General features: G+C 53.7%; 2 protein-coding genes across 3 annotated transcripts; both read right to left on the bottom strand.

Moving 5' to 3' along the window:
* Positions 1–5,700: 5,700 nt before the first annotated feature.
* On the bottom strand, positions 5,701–10,835 carry LOC127694822 (keratin, type I cytoskeletal 17). 2 transcript variants are annotated; one of them, XM_052196523.1, is made up of 8 exons: positions 10,404–10,835; positions 9,600–9,682; positions 9,081–9,237; positions 8,268–8,429; positions 7,208–7,333; positions 6,896–7,116; positions 6,779–6,804; positions 5,701–5,945 (listed from the first exon to the last, which is right to left on the bottom strand). In XM_052196523.1, exons 1-8 carry the CDS (start codon positions 10,833–10,835, stop codon positions 5,851–5,853), a joined length of 1,302 nt encoding a protein of 433 aa, XP_052052483.1. In that variant the 3' UTR covers positions 5,701–5,850. The 2 variants fall into 2 exon arrangements, with proteins under 2 accessions (XP_052052483.1, XP_052052484.1); XM_052196524.1 differs by lacking the exon at positions 6,779–6,804 and adding an exon at positions 6,124–6,182.
* A 2,073-nt stretch (positions 10,836–12,908) lies between these two features.
* Positions 12,909–19,603, bottom strand: LOC127694824 (keratin, type I cytoskeletal 42). The gene is made up of 8 exons (XM_052196529.1): positions 19,142–19,603; positions 16,992–17,074; positions 16,742–16,898; positions 15,583–15,747; positions 14,918–15,043; positions 14,452–14,672; positions 13,284–13,333; positions 12,909–13,156 (listed from the first exon to the last, which is right to left on the bottom strand). Exons 1-8 carry the CDS (start codon positions 19,601–19,603, stop codon positions 13,059–13,061), a joined length of 1,362 nt encoding a protein of 453 aa, XP_052052489.1. The 3' UTR covers positions 12,909–13,058.
* Positions 19,604–20,935: the final 1,332 nt, after the last annotated feature.

The raw sequence follows: 20,935 nt of genomic DNA, 5'->3' as shown, positions 1-20,935 counted from the left end.
TGTGTTCTTCTCTCAAGCCCACTTTGCTGAGAATTTTGTTTTTTATAAGTCAATGTACAAGACCCCAGAATACACGTAAGGGTTTCAGCACCCCTAAAATTAAAGGCTTATGGGGTTGGGGGAGAGCAATGGACCTCAGCGCGTTTTTCTGTTTAGTTTTGGTGTTTCTGTTTGGTTTTCTTTATTTTGATTCATTTCATTTTTCGAGTCGGCATTTCTCTGTGTAGCCCTGGCTGCCCTGGAACTCACTTGTAGATCAGAGTAGCCTCGAACTCAGAGACCCACTTGCCTCTGCCTCCTGAGCGCTGAGATTAAAGTCATGCACCACTACCACCATCCTGAAAACTATCTTTAAAATGCTTTAATATAATCTAAATAGCAGGGCTCATTCTCACCCATTGTCTCATATCGATTTTGGAGCTAGCTCATTTTCAGTCAACCACCACCAATATCTTTCTGTCCTCTTTCAAGGCCTTGAGCTGGCCCACATCTGTCCCTTCTGTGCTATCTTTAAGTCAGGATAGATGAGCGAGTAATTTGTCTAATTTGCCAAATACAATAGACTAGACGTTATAAGTGTATATCATACCTTCTAATTTGCATAGTAGTTATAATTGTATCCAGTTTATATTTGAGAGAAAAGAGCCTTTTTAACTGAACAAAAAGGGGAACTGTAGTGAGTTTGATCTAACGCTGCTTGTGCTGTGTTCATTTGGATACCCAAAAATGCACAAGAATTCGCACATGTGCACATCTACATGCAAGACACTGGGGGAATCTGCACCCTGGTTGGGTTTGATTGGTAAATAAAGTTGCCAGCGGACAATGGCAGGGCAGGCAGACAGCACGGGACGCTTAGGATTCCTGGGCAATGAACTGAAGAAGGAGGGAAGGAGATCCACATGCGGGGGAAGGGGGGGAAGGGGGGGGGGGGAGAGGAAAGAACACACCTGAGAAGGGATGGGACAGAGAGCACAGCTGCCACATAGAGGACCGGGGAGATCGGGTCCCAAGAGGGCTGCCTGGCCTGGACAGCAAAGATGGAATGCAGATTTTAGTAAGCAATAACTTGGGACTATCAAGGGGAGGTGGATTAGTCATGTGGAGGTTAGGAAGTAGCCCAGCCATAGAGTTGTTTAAGGCTGATCAAAATATAAAGACTGTGTGTGTGTGTGTGTGTGTGTGTGTGTGTGTGTGTGTGTGTGTGGTGTATTTCATTCAGAAACCTAGAATATTGGGGCAGGTATCCAGCCGCTGCTGCTGCTGTTGCCGGGATCGATTTGAGTAGTTGTGTACTGCTACCTAGAACCAGTCTGTTGATGTATGGATGGGCATGGAATTCATGCCCGACCACAGATCCATCTCCCCTAGGATTAGAAATGGTCATCTTAGTCACCAAAGGCTACCGAACCCCAACTACAGGAAGTAAAATGTTTGCTCAAGATTTAACAACATGAAAAGAGACAGAGACTCAAACCCGGCTCCAATTGGCAAGCTAGGGTTCATATCAACACACACACACACACACACACACTAGATGTGTCCATTCTGGAGGAATCTAAAAACCATACCAAGGCCTAGCATGGAAGAGTCTGCCTGGACTGAACAGTACTTACCAATGCCACAGATAAAACACACACACACATACACACACACACACACACACACATGGATGCACACACATGCACATACACACACATACACACACATACACACACATACACACACACACACACACTAGATGTGTCCATTCTGGAGGAATCTAAAAACCATACCAAGGCCTAGCATGGAAGAGTCTGCCTGGACCGAACAGTGCTCACCAATGCCACAGATAAAACACACACACACACACACACACACACACACACACACACGCGCGCGCGCGCGCATACACTGTTCCCAACTCTCAGAAGACAATCAGTCTTTTGACCCTAGAGAGAAACCCACAGTCAGGAACACAGGCACTCTGGTGGTATGAAGTTCTGTGGTATTTGACTCCCCAACTATATCCACCACAGAAGACAACTGAAGAAGTATGACCTCCTCTGGGACCCAACTCTAAAGGAGAAGGATGACCCTCTGAAGGATCTTGGCAGGGTGAGGTTGTGTCTGGGCTTCAGGTAGTGAGAGAAAGCAGAGAAGTGGGAGATACTTCCTGTGTGCTAGCAATGCATATTTACCCCAACATTGTCAGAACCAGAACCATTAAGCTACAGGGCACAGGCGCTGAGTCGGAGCAAGCTGGCATACCTCCAGGTAATAAACTCCTCCCCCGTCTCTGCCTTTCGCCCCACCCCTTCTCAGGTATGAAGTCATGTCTCTGTCACGTTTGAATTGGCCAAGAAATATCTTTGGCCCATGCCACACCTCAACACAGAGCGGTTCTTAAATCCGACAGGATCATCAGAATCTCTACGCAGACTCCCCGCCTGCCCCAACCCCTGCTTTGGCATTATCCAGGACAAGCCTGGTCTTGGGGCTTTTTTACAAGCTCCCCAGGGGATTCCCAGGCTGGAGAGGCAGGAGGCAGCTCTGGGAGCTGTGAGGTAAGGGGGGTCAGGGAGGTCCCTAGTGGACATGAGTGTGCTACAACAGAGCAACCTGGAGTCAAGCAGGGGTGAGCTGCTCAGTAGCTGGGAACCTGTTTTCTTCTCTGGGTTGTGGGAATAAGACTGCTGTCTCACAGGCACATGAGAGGAAAGACAAAATAAACCAAGTGCCTGGTAGACCACTAAGCTTCGCTGCAGTTATTCAATGGGGTCTAGAAAGCACCCACTATGTGCCAGACCCTGACTCAAAGAACAAGACAGAGAAGTCCTCCAAATGTACATGCTAGTGAGAGAATTCAGCAAGGACCATTCCAGTGTTGTGTGTTTGGGGTCTTGGTAGAATACAACCGTGTAAGGATACAGAGCAAGGTCCTCAGGGATAAACAATTATCCATTCCAGACCCAATTCTGTGACTAGTCCTGAGTCAGTAGGAATCCACATAGGTCAGGTCCTTCTTGTGTATATATGGTCCTCTCCCTCCTACAAGTCTGATGGCCCCCACTGAGAGGAAGGCTACCACAGGCCCTCACACCAGTCACAAACAAGGAACCCTTAGGGGCCCTAAGGCTCTCTCTAGCTGGGTTATGGCCTTGCCCTGTCCCTAGAGGCAGAACCACACTGGTACTGGTACCTCTCAGTTCCCCTCAACTCCCCAAGAGACCCACACTGTGTGAGGGTTGAGCATATCATCAGGTCCACCGCTGGTTTGAAGCCCATTGAGTCCTCTCAGGCCACTGTCCCTTCTTCCCCTAGACTCAGTGCTGAACGGGGCGCATGCCGTACCACAGACAGTGCTGCTCACCACAGCCATCTCTCTGAAGAAACCTACCAGGAGCTGGTGCGGTGGAAGAAGAATCTCGGGCCCAGCTACTGGTCCCATGGGGTTATGTCTGGCACAGGAAAGGGGAGCCCAGCAGTCACATGCCTATAGCTTCTAGTCTGAGGGAGTTGGTGGTGTGGGCAGACGGCATAGAGATGGGCAGTGAACCCTCCACAGTCTCAACGCTCAGCCCCAAGCCAGGCTTATCCCCAGTATCTAAGATGTCCTGGGACAAAGCCACCAAAGTTCTCTACACAGTCCCCTAGGGAACTACTCAGTGTGGCAGTCTGACCTCATGCCGTGGACCCTTCCATGGGGGTCCCCCACAGGACACACCAAACACATATCACCTACTCACTCAGGAGAGGTCCACAATCCAAAGTGTCCCCTGCCCCATCCCCCCACCCCCACCCCAACACTGACGCCTAATGGCAGTAAGAGTAAATCCCCAGTCTCCAAAATGGAGGAAATCCTTCCTGCCTAACAACTGAAGCGAGGTAGGAGGAGGAGCTACAGCCTCTTCCCAGAACAGAGTAGGGCTTCACTCCCCGCCTTCCCCTGCTCTAACCCCAACCTGATATGTCACACTTTGGGAGAAGAGCTGAGTCACAGCTTGTCAGAGCCTCGGTGTCCCTATCCACTCAATGGGGCACCTCTCCCCAGATTCTCCCTGCTTCCTAAGACTGTGTGGTTCAGATAAATGAGCTCATGCCCCAGAGTGAGCCATCCTGGCCCAGGCTGGTTCTTCTGGTTATGGCCTGATGCACATCAGGGGCTGGGGGAGCGAGCTTCTCTCCTGCCCCCGTCCAAGCTGTAGCTGCTGACAGGGAGCTGAGAGGCGCCAGCTTGATGACACAGAGCTGGTGGTGCAGCTTTGAGTCTGTCAGATGCTGATGCAGCCCACGGAAGGACTCGCATCCCCACCTCAGCACCACCACTGATGCTGATGCTGCTGCAGCCCACGGAAGGACTCGCATCCCCACATCAGCACCACCACTGCTCTCTCACCTCTCCTGGTAGACTCTTTCCTCCGAGATCTAGGAAGAACCTGTGACCCACCCAAATTCCTCACACTCCAGCAGCTGGGGCTCATCCCTCTGCCTGAGCTGGTCCATGGCAGCCTCCCCCACCTCGAGCTCCCACTGGGTCAGGCCTCCGGGGCTCTGACAGACACACACACACACACACACACACACACACACACACTGCCCCATGCCTTTGCACTTAGGTTTCACTCTCACTCTCTGGCACTGAGAGAAAGAGAAGTTATCTCTAGGTGCTGGTTCAAGACTACCCCCCATTCCCAAATCCCTGCAGTGAATTTAGACACAGAACCCCTCTTTCACTTCTGTCCAGCCCCGCCCACCCCACCCCCCAGTCCTTGGATAAAACCAGGAAGACAGCTGCCTTTCCCAGTGGCTTCCAGATTTTACCCAAAGTAGGTGTCCCTGACTCTTTTCTTCATGGCTGCTATCAGAATGAGTCTCACCTGGCATTCAGAGGAACTGGGGTATAGTTGGAACTGGAACTGTCCCTCCTCTATTTCCTCAGGACTCAGTTTCCCTCCCTTACCTCTCCTGCCAGTGAGGAATCAAGACTCCCAACCATCAGGGAGAGGGTCCTGACTGCTCCCTGTCATGGCCCGTCACAGGGCCCCAGATCACCCCTATCCTTAGCTGACTGATCACGTGAGGAGACACTGAACGAAAGATTCCATTCTTCCTCCCACCCCCGGAAGGAACCTGCCCTTTCCAGGAAGCACAGGCCTCCCACTCAGTGCCAAACTGTGACCATGAAAGCCATTCTTGTGGGGTCACGAGACTCCCATGGGAACCTCAACCCACCCGCCCTACCTGTGGCCTCTCCCCATCCTGGTCCACCTCCTCCCTCTCAGGGAGGACTCAGAGCCTGGATGAGTCAGCCCTGGGGAATCAGGCTCCTGCACCTGAGATCTTCCCATCCATTTATGGGTGAGAAATGAGTTGCTCGGAAGGAAGAGCCTTGTGACTGCCTGAGGTCACGGGACTGCATACAGGACAAGAGAAGGCTACCTAGGGCCACCCCTGGTGTGATGACTCCACCCCAAGACTGGTTTGGCCTGAACCACCCACTGCCATCAGGGGGAAATGTCTTCAGGGGATACAAAGTTGGCTAAGCTCTCTTTACCTATGCGAACCCATTACTTTCATCTACAAGAATAATGATGGCTATCAACAGAATGCGTCCCCTGTACCCTACACACACACACACACACACACACAACCAGTCCACCCAGTGTCACCATGGTCATTTATTTCACTGTTCAGAACAAACGACACAGTTCACTTCGGATCAGCAAGCTTTAATGGGATCAAGCATAGGAATGCTGGGAAGAGGCTGAAGCAGGAGACTGATGCTGGAGAGGTTATAGGCTGCCAAGCCAAGAAGGAAGCTGCCTCTCCACAGCCGCCTCGGGGAACTGGCCAGAAGGCGCTGAGTCCTTAGCGGGTGGTCTGGTGGACTTGTTCCCGGGATGAGATGACCTTGCCGTCCTGCACCTCTTCCACAATGGTACGCACCTGGCGGGTGGTCACAGCTGCAAGAGAAACAGACACTCGGACTGTGGGGCAGGGGAAGAAAGCCACTCTCGGCCCTCGGTCCCCTGCATGGAAGCCAGCCCGTCCCCACCCTGGCCCTCTCCTGATGGATGCTACCAGGTCTTCTCTCACCTCTCAACAGCACGCTGCACGCATATCCCTCCCGCCCTCACATGCCTTCTCTCCACCCTGCATTCTGCTGCGACCCCTGTGTGAGCTGTGCTCCCCAGGACAGGCTATTTGGTTCTAACCCTAACCTACTCTGTCCTTCAAGAGAGTAGCTATGTAATTCAAAGTAATGAATGAAATAAGTCCTATATCCACTCCTTTGCAGTCTGCAGTGCTTGGACTATGTTCCCATCTTCTCCACCACATGGAGATACCCAAGATGAAAATCCAGATCCTAATCCTCTCTGTCCAATAGAAGCCCCAGAATTGAGACCATATATCCCCCAGCTCCACAAAGCCTGAGATCTGGAGACCAGGGACCATGACCCTACCTACCACTAGGCTCAAATCCCTCGAGACAAAACTGCTCTGACCCATCTGTAGGGAGCTGGGAGCAGAGAGGCTCTCCAGATCAGATGAAATCTACTCCTTGCGCCATCATCTCCATGGTAACCAGCCCTCTCTCCATACCCTCATCGGACCAATCTTTCTCCTTTGATCTTTCCTCTGACCATCAATTCTGGGCCCTAACAGATCCATCCTTCCTATGCTTACTGAAGATTAGCCATCACACCCTGAATCTCCTTAGGGACCCTCGCCCAGCAATCTGCTAGGCGATTCCTGCCCCATGCATCCCTCTACCCTCAGTTACCAAGATCCTTACGTTCTTTTGGCTTGTACTGAGTCAGGCTGAAAAAGGAAAAAAAATTGGAGAGATTAGATGAGATCCTAGATGCCCTTCCTCGCCCCTAATGCCCTAGCCCTGTGGGTCTCTACTCACTGGGCGTCCTCGCCCTCCAGCAGCCGGCGGTAGGTGGCGATCTCCTGCTCCAGTCTTGTCTTCACATCCAGCAGGATCTTGTACTCCTGATTCTGCTGCTCCATCTCGCAGCGCAGCTGAGCCAGCTGCTCCTCCACACTGCCGATCAGCCCCTGGATCTGAGACAGCTGCACGCAGTAGCGGTTCTCTGTCTCTGCCAGGCTGCCCTCCAGGGATGCTTTCTGCGGGAGAACAGGTGGTAGTCAGTGAGTGGCAGAGCTGCCTCCCAGGTGCTGGACCCATCCCTGTGTGCATAGCTAGCAGCATCCCTACCATGCTGAGCTGGGACTGCAGCTCAATCTCCAGGGCCTGCATGGTGCGCCGGAGCTCGGAGATCTCGCTCTTGCCGCTCTGCACCAGCTCGCTGTTGGTGGCCACCTCGCGGTTCAGCTCCTCGGTCTACAAACAAGACACAGGACAGGAAGCATGAGCCTGGACGCTTCCCGAACTCAGACGCTCCATGGCTCCCATGACCCAGAGCTCAGACAGGGACCTTGGATCTATTCATACTCTATCCCTTAGCTGTAACCACCTTCCTGACCTCCCCTGAACCTTGATCAGTCTTGGTCCCCAAGCTCCCTACTCCCCAAGCCGTAAAACATACTCATCGAAATGTTATAGTTAATCTCTACAGGTAGAAGGCAATAGAACAGAAACTTTAAGAACCAGCCTGCCCATGGGAAAAACAATGACTTCGGACACTCAGACATGCCAAGACTCCCAGGGACTGGATCATCAGCCAAGGGGTATACATGGTTCCAGCCAAAAATGTGGCAGAGGAATGCCTTTTTGGGCATCAGTGGGAGGAGTGGTCTTTGGTCAGGTAAAGGCTCAATAGAGGCCACAACAAAGGGAAACAGATTCGGGGCGGGGGGGGGGGGGGGGCGGGGGGAGAGTGGGACTGTGTTGGGTAGAGAGGCATATACACGGAGGCAGGGGGAGGGAGGAGGGGGAGAGAATCGTTGGGGAGGGGGGCTTTTGGGAGGGGGAAATTGGGAAAGGTTTTACCATTGGCAATGTAAATGAAGAAGATACTCAAAAAAAAAAAAAAAAAGAACCAGCCTGGACATGTAGCCCAGCCTCTGATGCTGGTTCCTGGCTTCTTAAAGAAAGGTGGAAATTCCCAGGGTCTTTACCCGCAGTGTTGATTCCACGAGGCACCTCCCACTCATCCCCCAGATGACTGACTGGCTAACACCAGCTCTGTTGATGCTATGGGCAATCCTGACTCTGTAGTGTTCACATAGTTTGACAAGGTAGAGCATCCCTAAGATGGCAGGTTATTGTCGGGACTCAGGATTCTGAGGCCTGGCTGGACTGCAGCCGCTCTCACCTTGCTGAAGAACCAGTCTTCAGCATCCTTGCGGTTCTTCTCCGCCATCTTCTCATACTGATCACGCATCTCTGACAGGATGCGGCTCAGGTCCACACCAGGAGCTGCGTCCATCTCCACGTTGATTTCGCCGCCCACCTGGCCTCTCAGAGCATTCATCTCCTGTGAGAAGAAGGAATGAAGATGTGGTCCCCTGGGCCAGTGTTGGCTCTACAGACCCAAGCCTTCCCTAGCCCACATTTCAATCTAACCTCCTTCCTGAAGACCTTTCGATCTGCCCAGCCTCTTCCCTCTGACCCTCCTACGGATTGATTGATTGGTCCCCAAACTCCCTACTTCCCAAGTCCTGAAACATACTCATCGAAATGTTATAGTTAATCTCTACAGGTAGGAGGCAATGCCCACCTTCATATTGTGCCTCCCTCATTAGACAGAGGGTTTTCCAGAGACATCTGAGTCTAGGCCCTTGCCCCACACACACACATAAATTTCCCTTACAATCTCCAAATGCCTTTGTGGAGTCCATGTTTAAGAATTGGAACTAAAACAAGTGTTCGAGCATCTCCCTCCTCCTCTGACACTGTGGGTGAGGCAGAGAGAGGAGAGAAGGCCTCTATGAGGCCCAGCAGGGCCCTAAGATGCAGGGATGTGTGGAAGCTCTGGACCACAGGAATGAAGACTCTACAGAACGGGCAGCCCCATAGGATGACTAAACTCAACAGGCCCTCTCTCCCACACCCTCAACTCCAGGCAACCCCAGGGCTCTGCCACCCAGTCCTCATCTTCTTTGACCTGCTGACCCTGCCCCCTCACCTCCTCGTGATTCTTTTTCAAGTAGGCCAGCTCCTCCTTGAGATTCTCAATCTGCATCTCCAAGTCAGCTCTGGCCAGGGTCAGCTCATCCAGCACCCGGCGCAGGCCATTGATGTCAGCCTCCACACTCATGCGCAGGGCCTGCTCTGTCTCAAACCTGGAATGAAAACCGGAGACCTCAGGCCAGGATGCTCTAACACACAGGTCTCTGTCCTGGTGTCATGTCTGCCTTCCCTTTGCCAAAGCCAGAACAACTGAGAGAGAATCAGAGGATGAAATAGAAGCAAGTTGCAACCGTGAGCCCAGGGACAATCATAAGGCAAGACCCCATGCCCACTGGCTTCCTGACTCCTCCTCTGCTCCCTCCTCTCCCACCTACCTTCAGAGGTAGCTGTCTTTGCTCATCCAACTAAGGGCTCATAACTCCCAGGCCCTCTCTCCCCTGTCTTCTAGGAAGTCACAGAGTGAGGAAAGTTGCCCCCAGAATCCCCCCTCAGCTTGTAACCCTCTGGGACTCACTTGGTACGGAAGTCATCAGCTGCCAGGCGGGCATTGTCAATCTGGAGCAGGATGCTGGCATTGTCCACAGTAGCCACGAGGATCTGGTGATGACAAACCAATAGGTCATTGAGTTTAGGATGGGTCAGTGCCAGTTCTGAGCCAGGCTTCCTGGCTGGAGGCCGGGAGTCACTGCTTTCAGAGAAAACCCCTCTTCCTGCCAGCCACCCCCTACGCAGTGTTGCCCTGATTGGCAGAGATGGGCAAATGGGAGTCCGACGAGATGAAACTTAGCACCTGCCTGCTCATGCAGACATCCCTCATGCCAGTCTCAGCCTAATGGCTGGAGAGGTCTCAGGCTGGGAGGCGGAAGGACTTAGATAGTGTTGGAATACCCTTAGGGACAAAAGAAAAGCCAAGGAAGCCAGAAAAGAAAAATCCCCTAAAACATTCCCATGGGAGTCCCCTGCCCTGCTCCTCTCCTGCCTCCTCCTCTCCTTGGATTGCTATAGAGCACACTGTCAGAGCCCCTCACCTGAGGCCCTTCTTACTGGGACACTCACAAATCGAGCTCCACTCCATGGAGCCAGCCCTCCACCTGGACCATGATGTCTCATGCTCTAGCCATCATTGGCACGAGGACTGCTCCAGGAGGAAACAGACACTCAAAGGAGCCTCGCCATGCCAGCTTTTTCCTGGCCCAGTCAGTTGCCGACTAAAAGGGTCAGAGTAAAGCCTAGATCCCCTGTGGCAGCCCCAGCTGACTCCAGGCCTTGATGAGGGCAGAAGGTGGGTGGTTTATGCCCCTCCCGCCAGCAATCCTACCTTGTTCTTCAGATCCTCAATGGTATGGTAATAAGCACTGTAGTCACGGGCTGGCCCTGGGGCCTGCTTCTGGTACCAGTCTCGGATCTTCACCTCCAGTTCAGTGTTGGCCTCTTCCAGGGCGCGCACCTTGTCCAGGTAGGAGGCCAGGCGGTCGTTGAGGTTCTGCATGGTGGCCTTCTCCCCTCCAGCCAGCAGACCATCGACACCCCCAAAGTTGCCTCCATAACCACTGCCAGTGCCAAAGCTGTAGCAGCTAGAATAACTGTTGCTCCCAAGAGCACTGCCCAGGCCACTAGCTGACCCCAGCCTGCAGGAGCCTGCACCGAGGCTGCCAGACAGTCGGCAGGAGGTTCGAGATGAACCACCGCCCAGGCCGGAGGAGCCCTTGATGGAGCTGGAGGAGGTGAACTGGCGGATGGTGGTGGTCATGGTGGCAGCGGGCAACGGATGTGGAGCTGGAGGGCTTGGGAGGAAGAGAGGCGCCAAGGTGCGTGCTGCGCCGGGGCTCGCCTGACTCCTTTATAGGGCAGCCAGTGGGCGTAGCGATTACAACAGGCTCTCTGCCGTTTCCATTCCCCTGGGCTTTCATCACCACTGGACACCCGCCAGCTCCCAGGTGGCTATGGGCCCCCTCCCCTCCCGCCTCTGGGGTTCTGCCTCATTCCACCAAACCCTGTACCCCTCCCCTCCCGCCTCTGGGGTTCTGCCTCATTCCACCAAACCCTGTACTAGGTGTCATGATTGTGATTGTGTGTGTGTGTGTGTGTGTGTGTGTGTGTGCGCGCGCGCGCGCACGCACATATACGGCTGTCTGTCTGTCTGTCTGTCTCTGGTCTCAGGCCTGTCACCTGTGATTCAGGCAGGCCCTCCAGCTACGCTTTCCCATGACCTAATACGGACAAGAGGAGCTGGCAACGACGTCACCTCTACCCAGCCCTCCCAGGCAGCTGCCACCCCAGCTTGATGGGAAATGAGGTAGGGATTAGGCACCCCACACACCTGAGGTGACTTTCCTTCTCATCATGACACTCCCCGAATTTGAAAAGCCTGGGTCTGGGGACTGGAGAATCAGAAAGACCAGGTACACATCCTGACTTGAGAGCTAGGTCTATACCTGCCAGGCCCACCACACAACACAGAAACTACCTCAAGCCTCCAATTGCCAACCTAGGCAGGAAATCAGAGCTTAGCAAAGAATGTGATGTCCAAACAGGCCCAGTTCACTCAAGCCGTGGGCTGGCATAGTACATCTTTGCTCTAGTCACTCAGATGCAACACCCCTGACTGACCCAGGAATCACCCCTCTGAGTAGTCCCAACACCCAGGCACGCATCCTGGGATGAGGCTCATTCTAGCCAGTTTTCTGAAACTGTCCCTACTCCTGGGTCCCTTAGGAAGCCCAGACTTCCTTTCTAGATGTTTCTCTACTTCCTTCCTACAGTACAGCTTCCAGGGCCAGGTGGGCAGACAGGAGCTCAGCTAAAGTTCAGAGGAAAACAGAGCTATGTACAGGAGGGGTGCCTTGGGAAAGAGAGTCTGTGGGGACCATGAACAACTGTCTCCCTTCACATTCCTTACCCTCTTCTGTATCCTGATAGACCTGAGGATAGAAGAGCTCAGGTCCCAACCAGGAAAAAAACACTACAGAGTGAGTTCCAGGACAGCCAGGGCTGCACAGAGAAACCCTGTCTCGATAAAACCAAAAATACCCCTTAACACTCTTACCCCACCCCACTCATGGCAGATTCCCCAAGACAAAGACCACAGCGTGGTTCCCCAGGGTGGGCCACAGGCCCCACCCCCTGGCTCCACCTAGCCCCACCCACCATCCAAAGCCCAGCCCTAGGTCCCAGGGTCCTGGGAGGCCTGCTGGGCGGAATGTGGTCGTGTTTCAGACTGCCAATGGGTTCCTCCTCCCAGACAGGTCTAGACAGCCCCCATCGGCAGCTGGGAGAGGTTTCCCCAATAGCCCAGGAGCTGCCAAGCCACCAAAGCAAACAGGACGCCCCCCACACTCACAAACACAGCCGCCGCACCCCACACACACCCCCAGGGAGCCAGGTAGAGCCGGTCTGGCTTCTTGGGCTGAGACTACCAGGCTGCCACCTCCTCATCCATCAAGGTCCTCGACCACTCCAAGGAAGTTAGCTGTCTTTCCCAGGCAGACCCCTGTCCCTTTGTTAATACAGGTGTTCTCTAACAGATGTGGTACCCAGAAAGCCCACAGGCCCTCCCAGGGACCAGCACCAGGAGCCAGGCCCAGAGGCAGATTCTTAGAAAACAGGATGTTCCTCACCTCCACCCTCAATCCTTCCATCTCCTCCCCTCTTAACTTCCAAAACAACACAAGCCTGGATGGAGTGGGCAGAACAAGCAGTCAGGTGACAGGCGATACCAGACGCTTAGGCGAGCCCTCCCCAGCCGCTGAGCCCACGCTGCCTGGGCCAATGATCAGACAAATGAATTCAAGGACCAGACTTCTTCAAAGCTTTATTAGCAATTTCCGAGGTCGACCCAAGGGGCCTCTCTGTAAGGGGCAGTACAAAGCAAGCACAGAAGGCATCAGCTAGCTCTCGGGAGTTCAGGCACGACAGTAGATGCAGGGAGCAGCGGCCTAAGCCCCTGGCCAGCGCTATCATATGCAGATGGACCTCAGTGGGTGGAGCGCTGCACCTGCTCTCTGGAAGAGACCACCTTGCCATCCTGGACTTCTTCCACAATGGTGCGCACCTGGCGGCTGGTCACCATGCCTATAGATGACAAAGGAGGGGGTCATAGGGAGGCTCAGGCAGGAGCCCCTACGCAACCTGCCAGCTAGGCTATAGCACCGCTAATCTCTCCCGATGTCCCATACATAGGACAGGATTAGACTCTTACCTTCTCGGGAGGACTGCGAAGCCAGGGATGAGGAGTATTGAGTAGCCAGACTGTGGGGAGAGGGGGACCTGTCAGCCCAGAGGTGCCACAAGCAAGGAGACCCTTGGAGCACTTCTGGGAAGGATAAGCAGCTGAGGAGACCCCAAAAGAATAAGAGAGATCCCACAAATTGGGAAATCACAGCCAGGAGTTCACAGAGAAGAGCACAAACCAAGGATCAAATCCCATAGGCTCCTCAGAACAGGAAGGAGAAAAGAAACAGCCAAGGGCATTTGTGGCTATGTTGTGGGCTACTAAATCAGGATTTACAAGGAGACGCTGCACAAGCGGATTCTCCGTATCCTGAGGGGCCCAGTAAGGCTCCTTTCTTTAAAGCAAGAGACACTGGTTAGACTGCAGACAAAATTCACCATTGTTGGAAACCAAAGTCTGGAATTGTGGCTAAGCATGGAGACCCCAGCACACTCTTGGCTTCCCATGGAGACCCCAGGATACTCCTGGCTTCCCATGGACTTTTTATCAGCATTCCCAACTCCAAATCAAAGCATCATTTGCCCTGCACCTTACCTTGTCCTGGCTAATGATGTCACCAGTCACACTAGATCAGTCATCCGATCCAGAAACCCAGGGTCATTGTTACCCACTCCTTCACATATTCCCTCAGCATTTATTGCTTAGCAACTGTGAGCCATGCTCTCTCTCTCTCTCTCTCTCTCTCTCTCTCTCACACACACACACACACACACACACACACAGAGAGAGAGAGAGAGAGAGAGAGAGAGAGATGGGCATCCCATCCTGCTGTTTTAGGGAGACCTCTCTTCTGTCTACCCAACCCCACCCCTGGCTCTGGAGATACTGCCAGCTGGCCAGACTTCCTGTTCCACAGCCTCCTGAAGTCACTCCTCTGCCCATCCATTTCCACTCTGGCCCATGTTTCCCTCCATAGCCAAAGCAAATATTCCCAAAGACCTAGATGGCCATCATTCCGCTCCGTGCCCCTCCATGGCTCCCCACAGCCCACAAGATCTAGTCTGTATGCTTTCATGACAATGCCTTCTCCGTCCATTTCACCTCCTGCACACCTCCACATTCACATCTAACTGGTGACACTCCCTGGACCAGGTGGTACCCAGCCCAGCCTGGTAGGTGCCTAGACCCCACTCACTGGGTATCCTCTCCCTCCAGCAGACGGCGGTAGGTGGCAATCTCCTGCTCCAGTCGGGTCTTCACATCCAGCAGCACCTGGTACTCATGATTCTGCCTTTCCATGTCACAACGCAGTTCACACAGCTGCTGTTCCACACTGCTAATGAGGCCCTGCAGCTGTGCCAGCTGTGCCCCATAGCGCGCCTCTGTCTCTGCCAGACTGTTCTCCAGTGATGCTTTCTGTGGCCCAAGGGACAGGTTGACAATAAGACAAGAGCCGAACCCTTCCCCAGATATGACACCCACCTGGGAGGGAGGGAGGGAGGGAGGGCCCATCTGAGTGACTTATATGAACTGTAACTGGGGCAGAGAGGGACCAGAGGGGTGGCCTAAACAGGCTGCTTCTGGTCCTCCACGTGGGGGTTCTGTGTGGCGGGGCTCAACAGAAGTGACAAGCACCAGGCAGGTCAGGGACAGGGACCCACCATGCTGAGCTGGGACTGCAGCTCAATCTCCAGGTTCTGCACAGAGCGACGGAGCTCCGTGATCTCCGTGCGGCTGCTCTGCAGGGCCTCCGTGTTGGTGGCCACTTCTCGGTTCAGCTCCTCCGTCTGGAAGGCAGGGTGAGCATAGAGACTAAAGGAGGCTTTCAGAGGGAACAGAAGATGGGAGTTGTCCCTAAGTCCTGTCCTCCCAGAACTACCCATCCCCGGCCTCAGAGGAGCTCAGCTGCACCGGCGTCCAGAGTGCTGTACCCACAAGGAACACATGCAGTGTATCTAGAACCTACAAGGGACCCTTGCTGAACTACAACACCTCAAAACAGGCACTGGAGAATTTATTAATGACTGTCCCCAGACCCCACAAATGTTCACCCAGCAAGTGTTTATCCAAGGCACCACTACATAACCGAGCGCATGCGGTGAACACCTGTGGTGAGTGGCGCCTGAGCCAGGTTGGACCAGTTCCCCAGGCCACAGCCATAGCCACAAGGGAAAGTCTTGAGTGAGCTTCTCCAGGCCTCACGGTTACTCTAAAGCCTGAGCACTGGTCTGAGTGCTTTCCAATGTGTCTGAGAGTGACCCCAGCCATGCCTGCAGGGAGCACGCGCAACCACACGTCAGCACACTTGCCGCACATGGCCACCCACCTTGGTGAAGAACCACTCCTCGGCATCCTTGCGGTTCTTCTCCGCCATCTTCTCGTACTGATCACGCATCTCATTCAGGATGCGGCTCAGGTCCACACCGGGGGCGGCGTCCATCTCCACGCTAACGTCCCCGTGGCCCACCTGGCCACGAAGGGCATTCATTTCCTAGGCAGAGAGGACAGTGGGAGATCACCTGAAGTCAATCTGGGAAGAGAGCCTGGTCCTCAGGGAAGCAGGCAGACAGTCAGGCCGGCAACTCCCATGTAAAGGTGCCACAGAGATGGCATTCTGCTCTGTGTCACTTGTTCTCAGTGGGCTGTGGAGTCCATCAGTCTCCTCTAACAAACACTGACACAAGCGTGAATTTGTGTGAAATAAGAGAAAGCCGATAGTTCTCCAGTGAGGGGAAGAGAAGAAAGGGCAACCTCACCCTACTTCCTGACCCCTAGCCTTGTCCCTTAGCCGTCAACCCTAGAGCATAAGCATGGGGTGAGGCATCCTATGGTGGGATCGGTGGCATCAGTGACATCGGTGACATCAAGATAGACCATATTAAGCAATGCCAGTCTTGTGGGAAGGGGCAGTTATATACTCAACCTCAAAGTTAAGGGACACACTTTCTGGGTGTCCTGCACCTGGGAGTTGCAGAGAGGTGGAGTCAGACCCTCATGGGGATGGATACAAGTCAGACTAGTCACTGTGCAGCACTAGGTATGCCTCTAGCCCTCTCTGAGCCTCTATTTCTTTGCTTCCAAAAGAGGAGGGCAGGAGCCATTGGCAGTGTCAGTGGAAGTAACTGTAGTGAATCAGTTGTAAGGTTGGGCACATGCGCCTTGTTATAATTAATTATAATAATTAGTACTGTGTGTTAGCCTGATTCACTCATTAGTGAGTTAACTGTTCCCACACGGTCAGCCAAGCCTGGGGGGGATGAACGGAAGGAAGTCTCTGGAGGGGCACCTCCACACCCCCGCCCCCTCCCAATCACCCTTCACACTCCCCGACACACTTCACTCAAGGTTCCCTGAGGGTTAGCACCAGGCCAGGAACCCACTGGTGATGAGGCCTGGACCTAGTACATAAATAAACCCAGCCTGCAGAAGTTCTGTGGACCCAGCTCCACAGTCGGCTTCTCCGATGTCTCCTATGCTGGCCTCACCTCCTCATGGTTCTTCTTCAGGTAGGCCAGCTCCTCCTTGAGGGACTCGATCTGCATCTCCAGGTCGGCTCTGGACAGGGTCAGCTCATCCAACACCCGCCGTAGGCCATTGATGTCGGCCTCCACGCTCATGCGCAGGTTCAGCTCTGTCTCGTACCTGCAGGGTTGGAGGTTGGGGGCATGGTCCACACACCGTGTTTGTGCTGTGTACAGAGTGGGAACCCACCACCAGCTCCCCGGGGCAGCTCACTTGGTGCGGAAGTCATCGGCCGCCAGGCGAGCGTTGTCAATCTGCAGCACGATGCTGGCATTGTCCACGGTGGCGGCCAGGATCTGTGGGTGATGGTGACCTCCATGAGCAAGTACCCACCACAGAGCCCCAGAAGGCGCTGCTGTACCTTGCTTGCGAGCAGTCTTGCATTAGAGGAGAGAGGATCTTCCCTTTGTTCTCTTCCTCTGAACACCCAGCTGTGGTTTCAGGAACTGCCAAGTCCCCCCAACGACTCACAGAGTGATGGCACATGACACCGTGACATAGAGAAACAGGTATCCATGTGTCATCGTGGGGTCTCTTCCTAACTACATTCACCTCCAGGCTCACCCCTACCTGCTCCAGAAAGCTCTGCCAACTCCCCGCCCCCATCCCTGCAATGCTGCTGTGTCTCCCTGCCCCCATCATGTCCCTGCTGCCTCCCTCCTAGCCCGTGTCCAGCTCTGGGACAATCTTCTCAGCTTCCACTCCATTTTGGGATAGTTGCTCCCCCACTGGACTCAGAGAGAGCAACATGGGAATGGAACGAGGCCAGACATGTCTGGTTCTCTTTGGACTCCCCAGGCCCGGGCACAGAGCCTGGCCCACAGTCAGGCCCCAGGGTGTATTTGTCTAATTATGTGACTAATTAATTGATTAATGAGGTTATGACCAGCCCCTTTCTCAAAGCCAGGCCAGAGCCCAAGAAGATACAGGAAGTCCATAATTGTTGGAATGCCCAAGGCTGGTCCCAAGTAAGAATGTTCATGAGGTTGGAGGAAGGGAAGAGTATTCACCCCATGGCAGGAGCTAGGTGGAAATTATCATGATTTAAGGCTGACCCAGGAGGAAGATGTCACATAGACATAGCATAGACATAGGGACCATCCTCTGTCTAGGGCCACCTCAGCCCTCTCCAAGACCCTACTCCAGGCCCTAACTAAGTTCCAGTTACCTGGTCAGGTCAGTGGCCTAAGGGTCAAGTTGCTTCCCTTCTTCTGCCTCACCATCTGTCTCCTGCAGAGACCTGGAAAATTCTGTGTCCCCTGGTTTCTGGTATGCAACATGCCCAGGAAGCCTAACCAAAATATTGAGGGCATGGGAATCCAGGGGGAGGGGTGGGCTTTGCTCTGAGGATGATGGCTAACCCCAAAATGCTGAGCTCTGACTCACCAGGACTCCCCTGGGTTCCCCGCTGCCCCAACAAAGCCTGGTATCTGATCTGGCACAGCCAGAATCCCGGCTTCCAAGGAGATTACAGGAATCCCCTGCCAGGTGGAGGACCCGGGCAGGAGCAGACAAAACCCCTCACTAGACCGCCGTAGGGCTGGCTCTCTACCCCTGAGCCTGGGTCGGCCTCACAGCTGCCTGGAACCGGTCTAGGACTAGCCTGTCTCTCAGTGGTCCTCAACCTCTTCTTTCCATTGGGCTCGGGGCCCAGACCATGCCAGATCAGGTTTGTGCTAAGACCTGAGTGACCACAATTATAGATGCCAAAGCCATTTTTTTTAGAGATCAAGAAAGTATGTAAGGGGCAGAGAGAGGGTCCTCCTCAGTCAGGCTAGCTTCCAGTCTGAGTGGAAAAACAGACCCCAAAAGAGCCATCATAGAGGGAGGGAGACTCACAACCAACACACCCTGAGAACACACAGATTCTGAAGTCAGCGCAAGAAACAGGGCACACAAGGAACATCAAAGTGTTGCAGGAATACCAAGATTCTGGATAAAAGACAGGTGCCATCTATCAAGGAGGGTGACCTGGAGAAGGGTGAGGCTACAGGAGAGTAACCCCAGAGAACAAAAAAAGATGATCATACCTAGCCTAGTGTTGCAGCATCCATGCCAGACACTACCCACCTCCGAGACCCTTTATCAGGCTATTCTGCACAGCCACAATGCCCGAAGTTGCCTTCTGTGTCCTGAAGCTATCCCATCCTTCCGCTATCACCCACCCCAGATAAGCCCCATGGGAAGACACAAGCTCTCCTCCATCTTCTTGGAGAGTTCCCAAAGACCACACAGCCCAGGATACCCCTATGGGCACAGGGTTATTCTGGAGATGTGAGGAAGGGAGGGGTGAATGGCCAAGTGGTGGAGGTCTATGATGGGGAGTTAGTTGGTCTTCTGCTTTGGGGATGGATAGCACCCACCTTGTTCCGCAGGTCCTCTATGGTCTTGAAGTAGGGGCTGTAGTCACGAGCCGGTCCAGGGCCCTGTTTCTTGTACCACTCACGAATCTTCACCTCTAGGTCGGTGTTGGCCTCCTCCAGGGCACGAACCCTGTCTAAGTAGGTGGCCAGCCGGTCGTTGAGGTTCTGCATGGTCTCCTTCTCACTGCCCCCTAGGAGGGCATCCGACACACCAAAACTGGAGCCAAAGCCCCCACCCAGGCTGCAACTGTAGCCACCACCATAGCTGCCTCCTAAGCCTGCCGAGAAGCGGGAGGATGTGACTGACATATTGCCACAGCTTCCACCTCCCAGGAGGCTGGGGGCCCGGCAGGCACCCCCAGCACGGACAGAAGACATCCGGGAGAACCCCATGCCAGGAGTGCAAAGGCCCTTAACGGAGCTGGAGGTTGAAAACTGGCGGATGCTGGTAGTGGAAGCCATGTTATCCTCGGGTCCAGCAACAAGGTCTGGACTGGATGGAGACCCTGGGCTACCCTTTATAGCCAGGCTGAAGGGAGACTGAACCCCTGCTCCTTGAAGTCCAAGCCAAAACCCCAGCCTTGTAATTTGTCTCTGTCACAGCCAGCCACCCGGCCTGAGGCTTGGGCTGTACTTGTGTAATTCATCCCTATATCCTGAGGCCCCCTCCTGTGTCTGCCCAGCCTGAGGTATGGATGACCTCTTAGTGGTCCATTGTTCTGTTCCAAAACAAAGGTGGTATTGGAGCTGTAGCCCTAGGGCAGGGTGATCTTCCATCCTCAACCACAATTAGGCAGCTGAGCTCATTCTTGGGGGTGGGGGGTGTCTGAAGAATCTAGCCCAGGAGCAGGGAAGGGCCTCAAACAAGGCTCCACAGGCCCAGGAGCCAGGAAGCTGATCTGGTCCCTACCTGGCATTCCAGGGTCTCAGGGAGAAAGATGTGGATATTTGCTCCTGTTCATGATAGTCTCAGTAGGGCCCCTCAGTCTAAGTTGGGAGAGCCTCAGCTCTCTTGGAACTATTCCAAGCTTTCGAGGTAAGGTATAACCTCAGACTTGAGGGTCCCTGACTAGGAAAGAAATATGGCCACTGGCAAATGAGAGCTTCAGGTTTTCAAGAAGCCAATGAACGTTATCTCTGTTTCTTCATCTATAAAAGGAAATCAGGGTAGACCAGATGGCTCAGCAGGTAAATCATTTTCTATAAGAGCTTGATGACTTGAATTCAATCACTAGAATTCATGATAAAGACAGGAAGAAGTGAGTCTACAAAGTTGTCTTCTGACCTCCACATATTCAGTACAGCATGCTGTGCACACGCACATACACACACACATACACACATATACACACACGGATCCACACACAGACACACACACACATGAACATACACATGCAACATACACACACACACACACACTAATAATAATACTGATTAAATAAAGGAGAAACCCACTGATATCTCCCAAGGTTTTTTGACCCAGGCAAAGCTGTGACAAAATGGAAAGTGGGTGTGGAGGACAGAGACAGAGCCTGAGACCAGAGAAAACATGTGGCCCCTGCTCACTTGCCCCATGACATGTGGCCCCTGCCTCACTTGTCCCAGAGGGTGCCCAGAGATAGCACCAGGGGAGGGCAAGCCACAGAAAAGCAGGGCTGTTACTAGAGTTACCCTGAGTGGGAGCCAGGCCCCAAGGAAGAGCCACATCCCAGTCCTGGGAGTCAGCAGCCACCCCTGCAGGGGAGCGGTGAGATCCCACAGCCTGGCACCCGCCCCACCCAACAAGGAGATTAG

This window comes from Apodemus sylvaticus, chromosome 10, assembly GCF_947179515.1.
Source record: "Apodemus sylvaticus chromosome 10, mApoSyl1.1, whole genome shotgun sequence".
Lineage (NCBI taxonomy): Eukaryota > Metazoa > Chordata > Mammalia > Rodentia > Muridae > Apodemus > Apodemus sylvaticus.
Note: the sequence above shows the minus strand (reverse complement) of the source record. Positions and strands in the feature narration are given on the sequence as shown.

Excerpts from the sequence above, each read along its gene's own strand:
- LOC127694822 (XM_052196524.1), bottom strand. The coding sequence starts at position 10,835 with ATGACCACCACCATCCGCCAGTTCACCTCCTCCAGCTCCATCAAGGGC. Across the intron at positions 7,334-8,267 it reads AAGACTGGTTCTTCAGCAAG|ACCGAGGAGCTGAACCGCGA; the intron begins GTGAGAGCGGCT and ends TCTTGTTTGTAG. Across the intron at positions 6,183-6,895 it reads CTGGAGGGCGAGGACGCCCA|CCTGTCCTGGGGAGCACAGC; the intron begins GTGAGTAGAGAC and ends AGAACCAAATAG.
- LOC127694824 (XM_052196529.1), bottom strand. The coding sequence starts at position 19,603 with ATGGCTTCCACTACCAGCATCCGCCAGTTTTCAACCTCCAGCTCCGTT. Across the intron at positions 17,075-19,141 it reads TAGAGGACCTGCGGAACAAG|ATCCTGGCCGCCACCGTGGA; the intron begins GTGGGTGCTATC and ends CATCACCCACAG. Across the intron at positions 14,673-14,917 it reads TGCAGTCCCAGCTCAGCATG|AAAGCATCACTGGAGAACAG; the intron begins GTGGGTCCCTGT and ends CTTGGGCCACAG.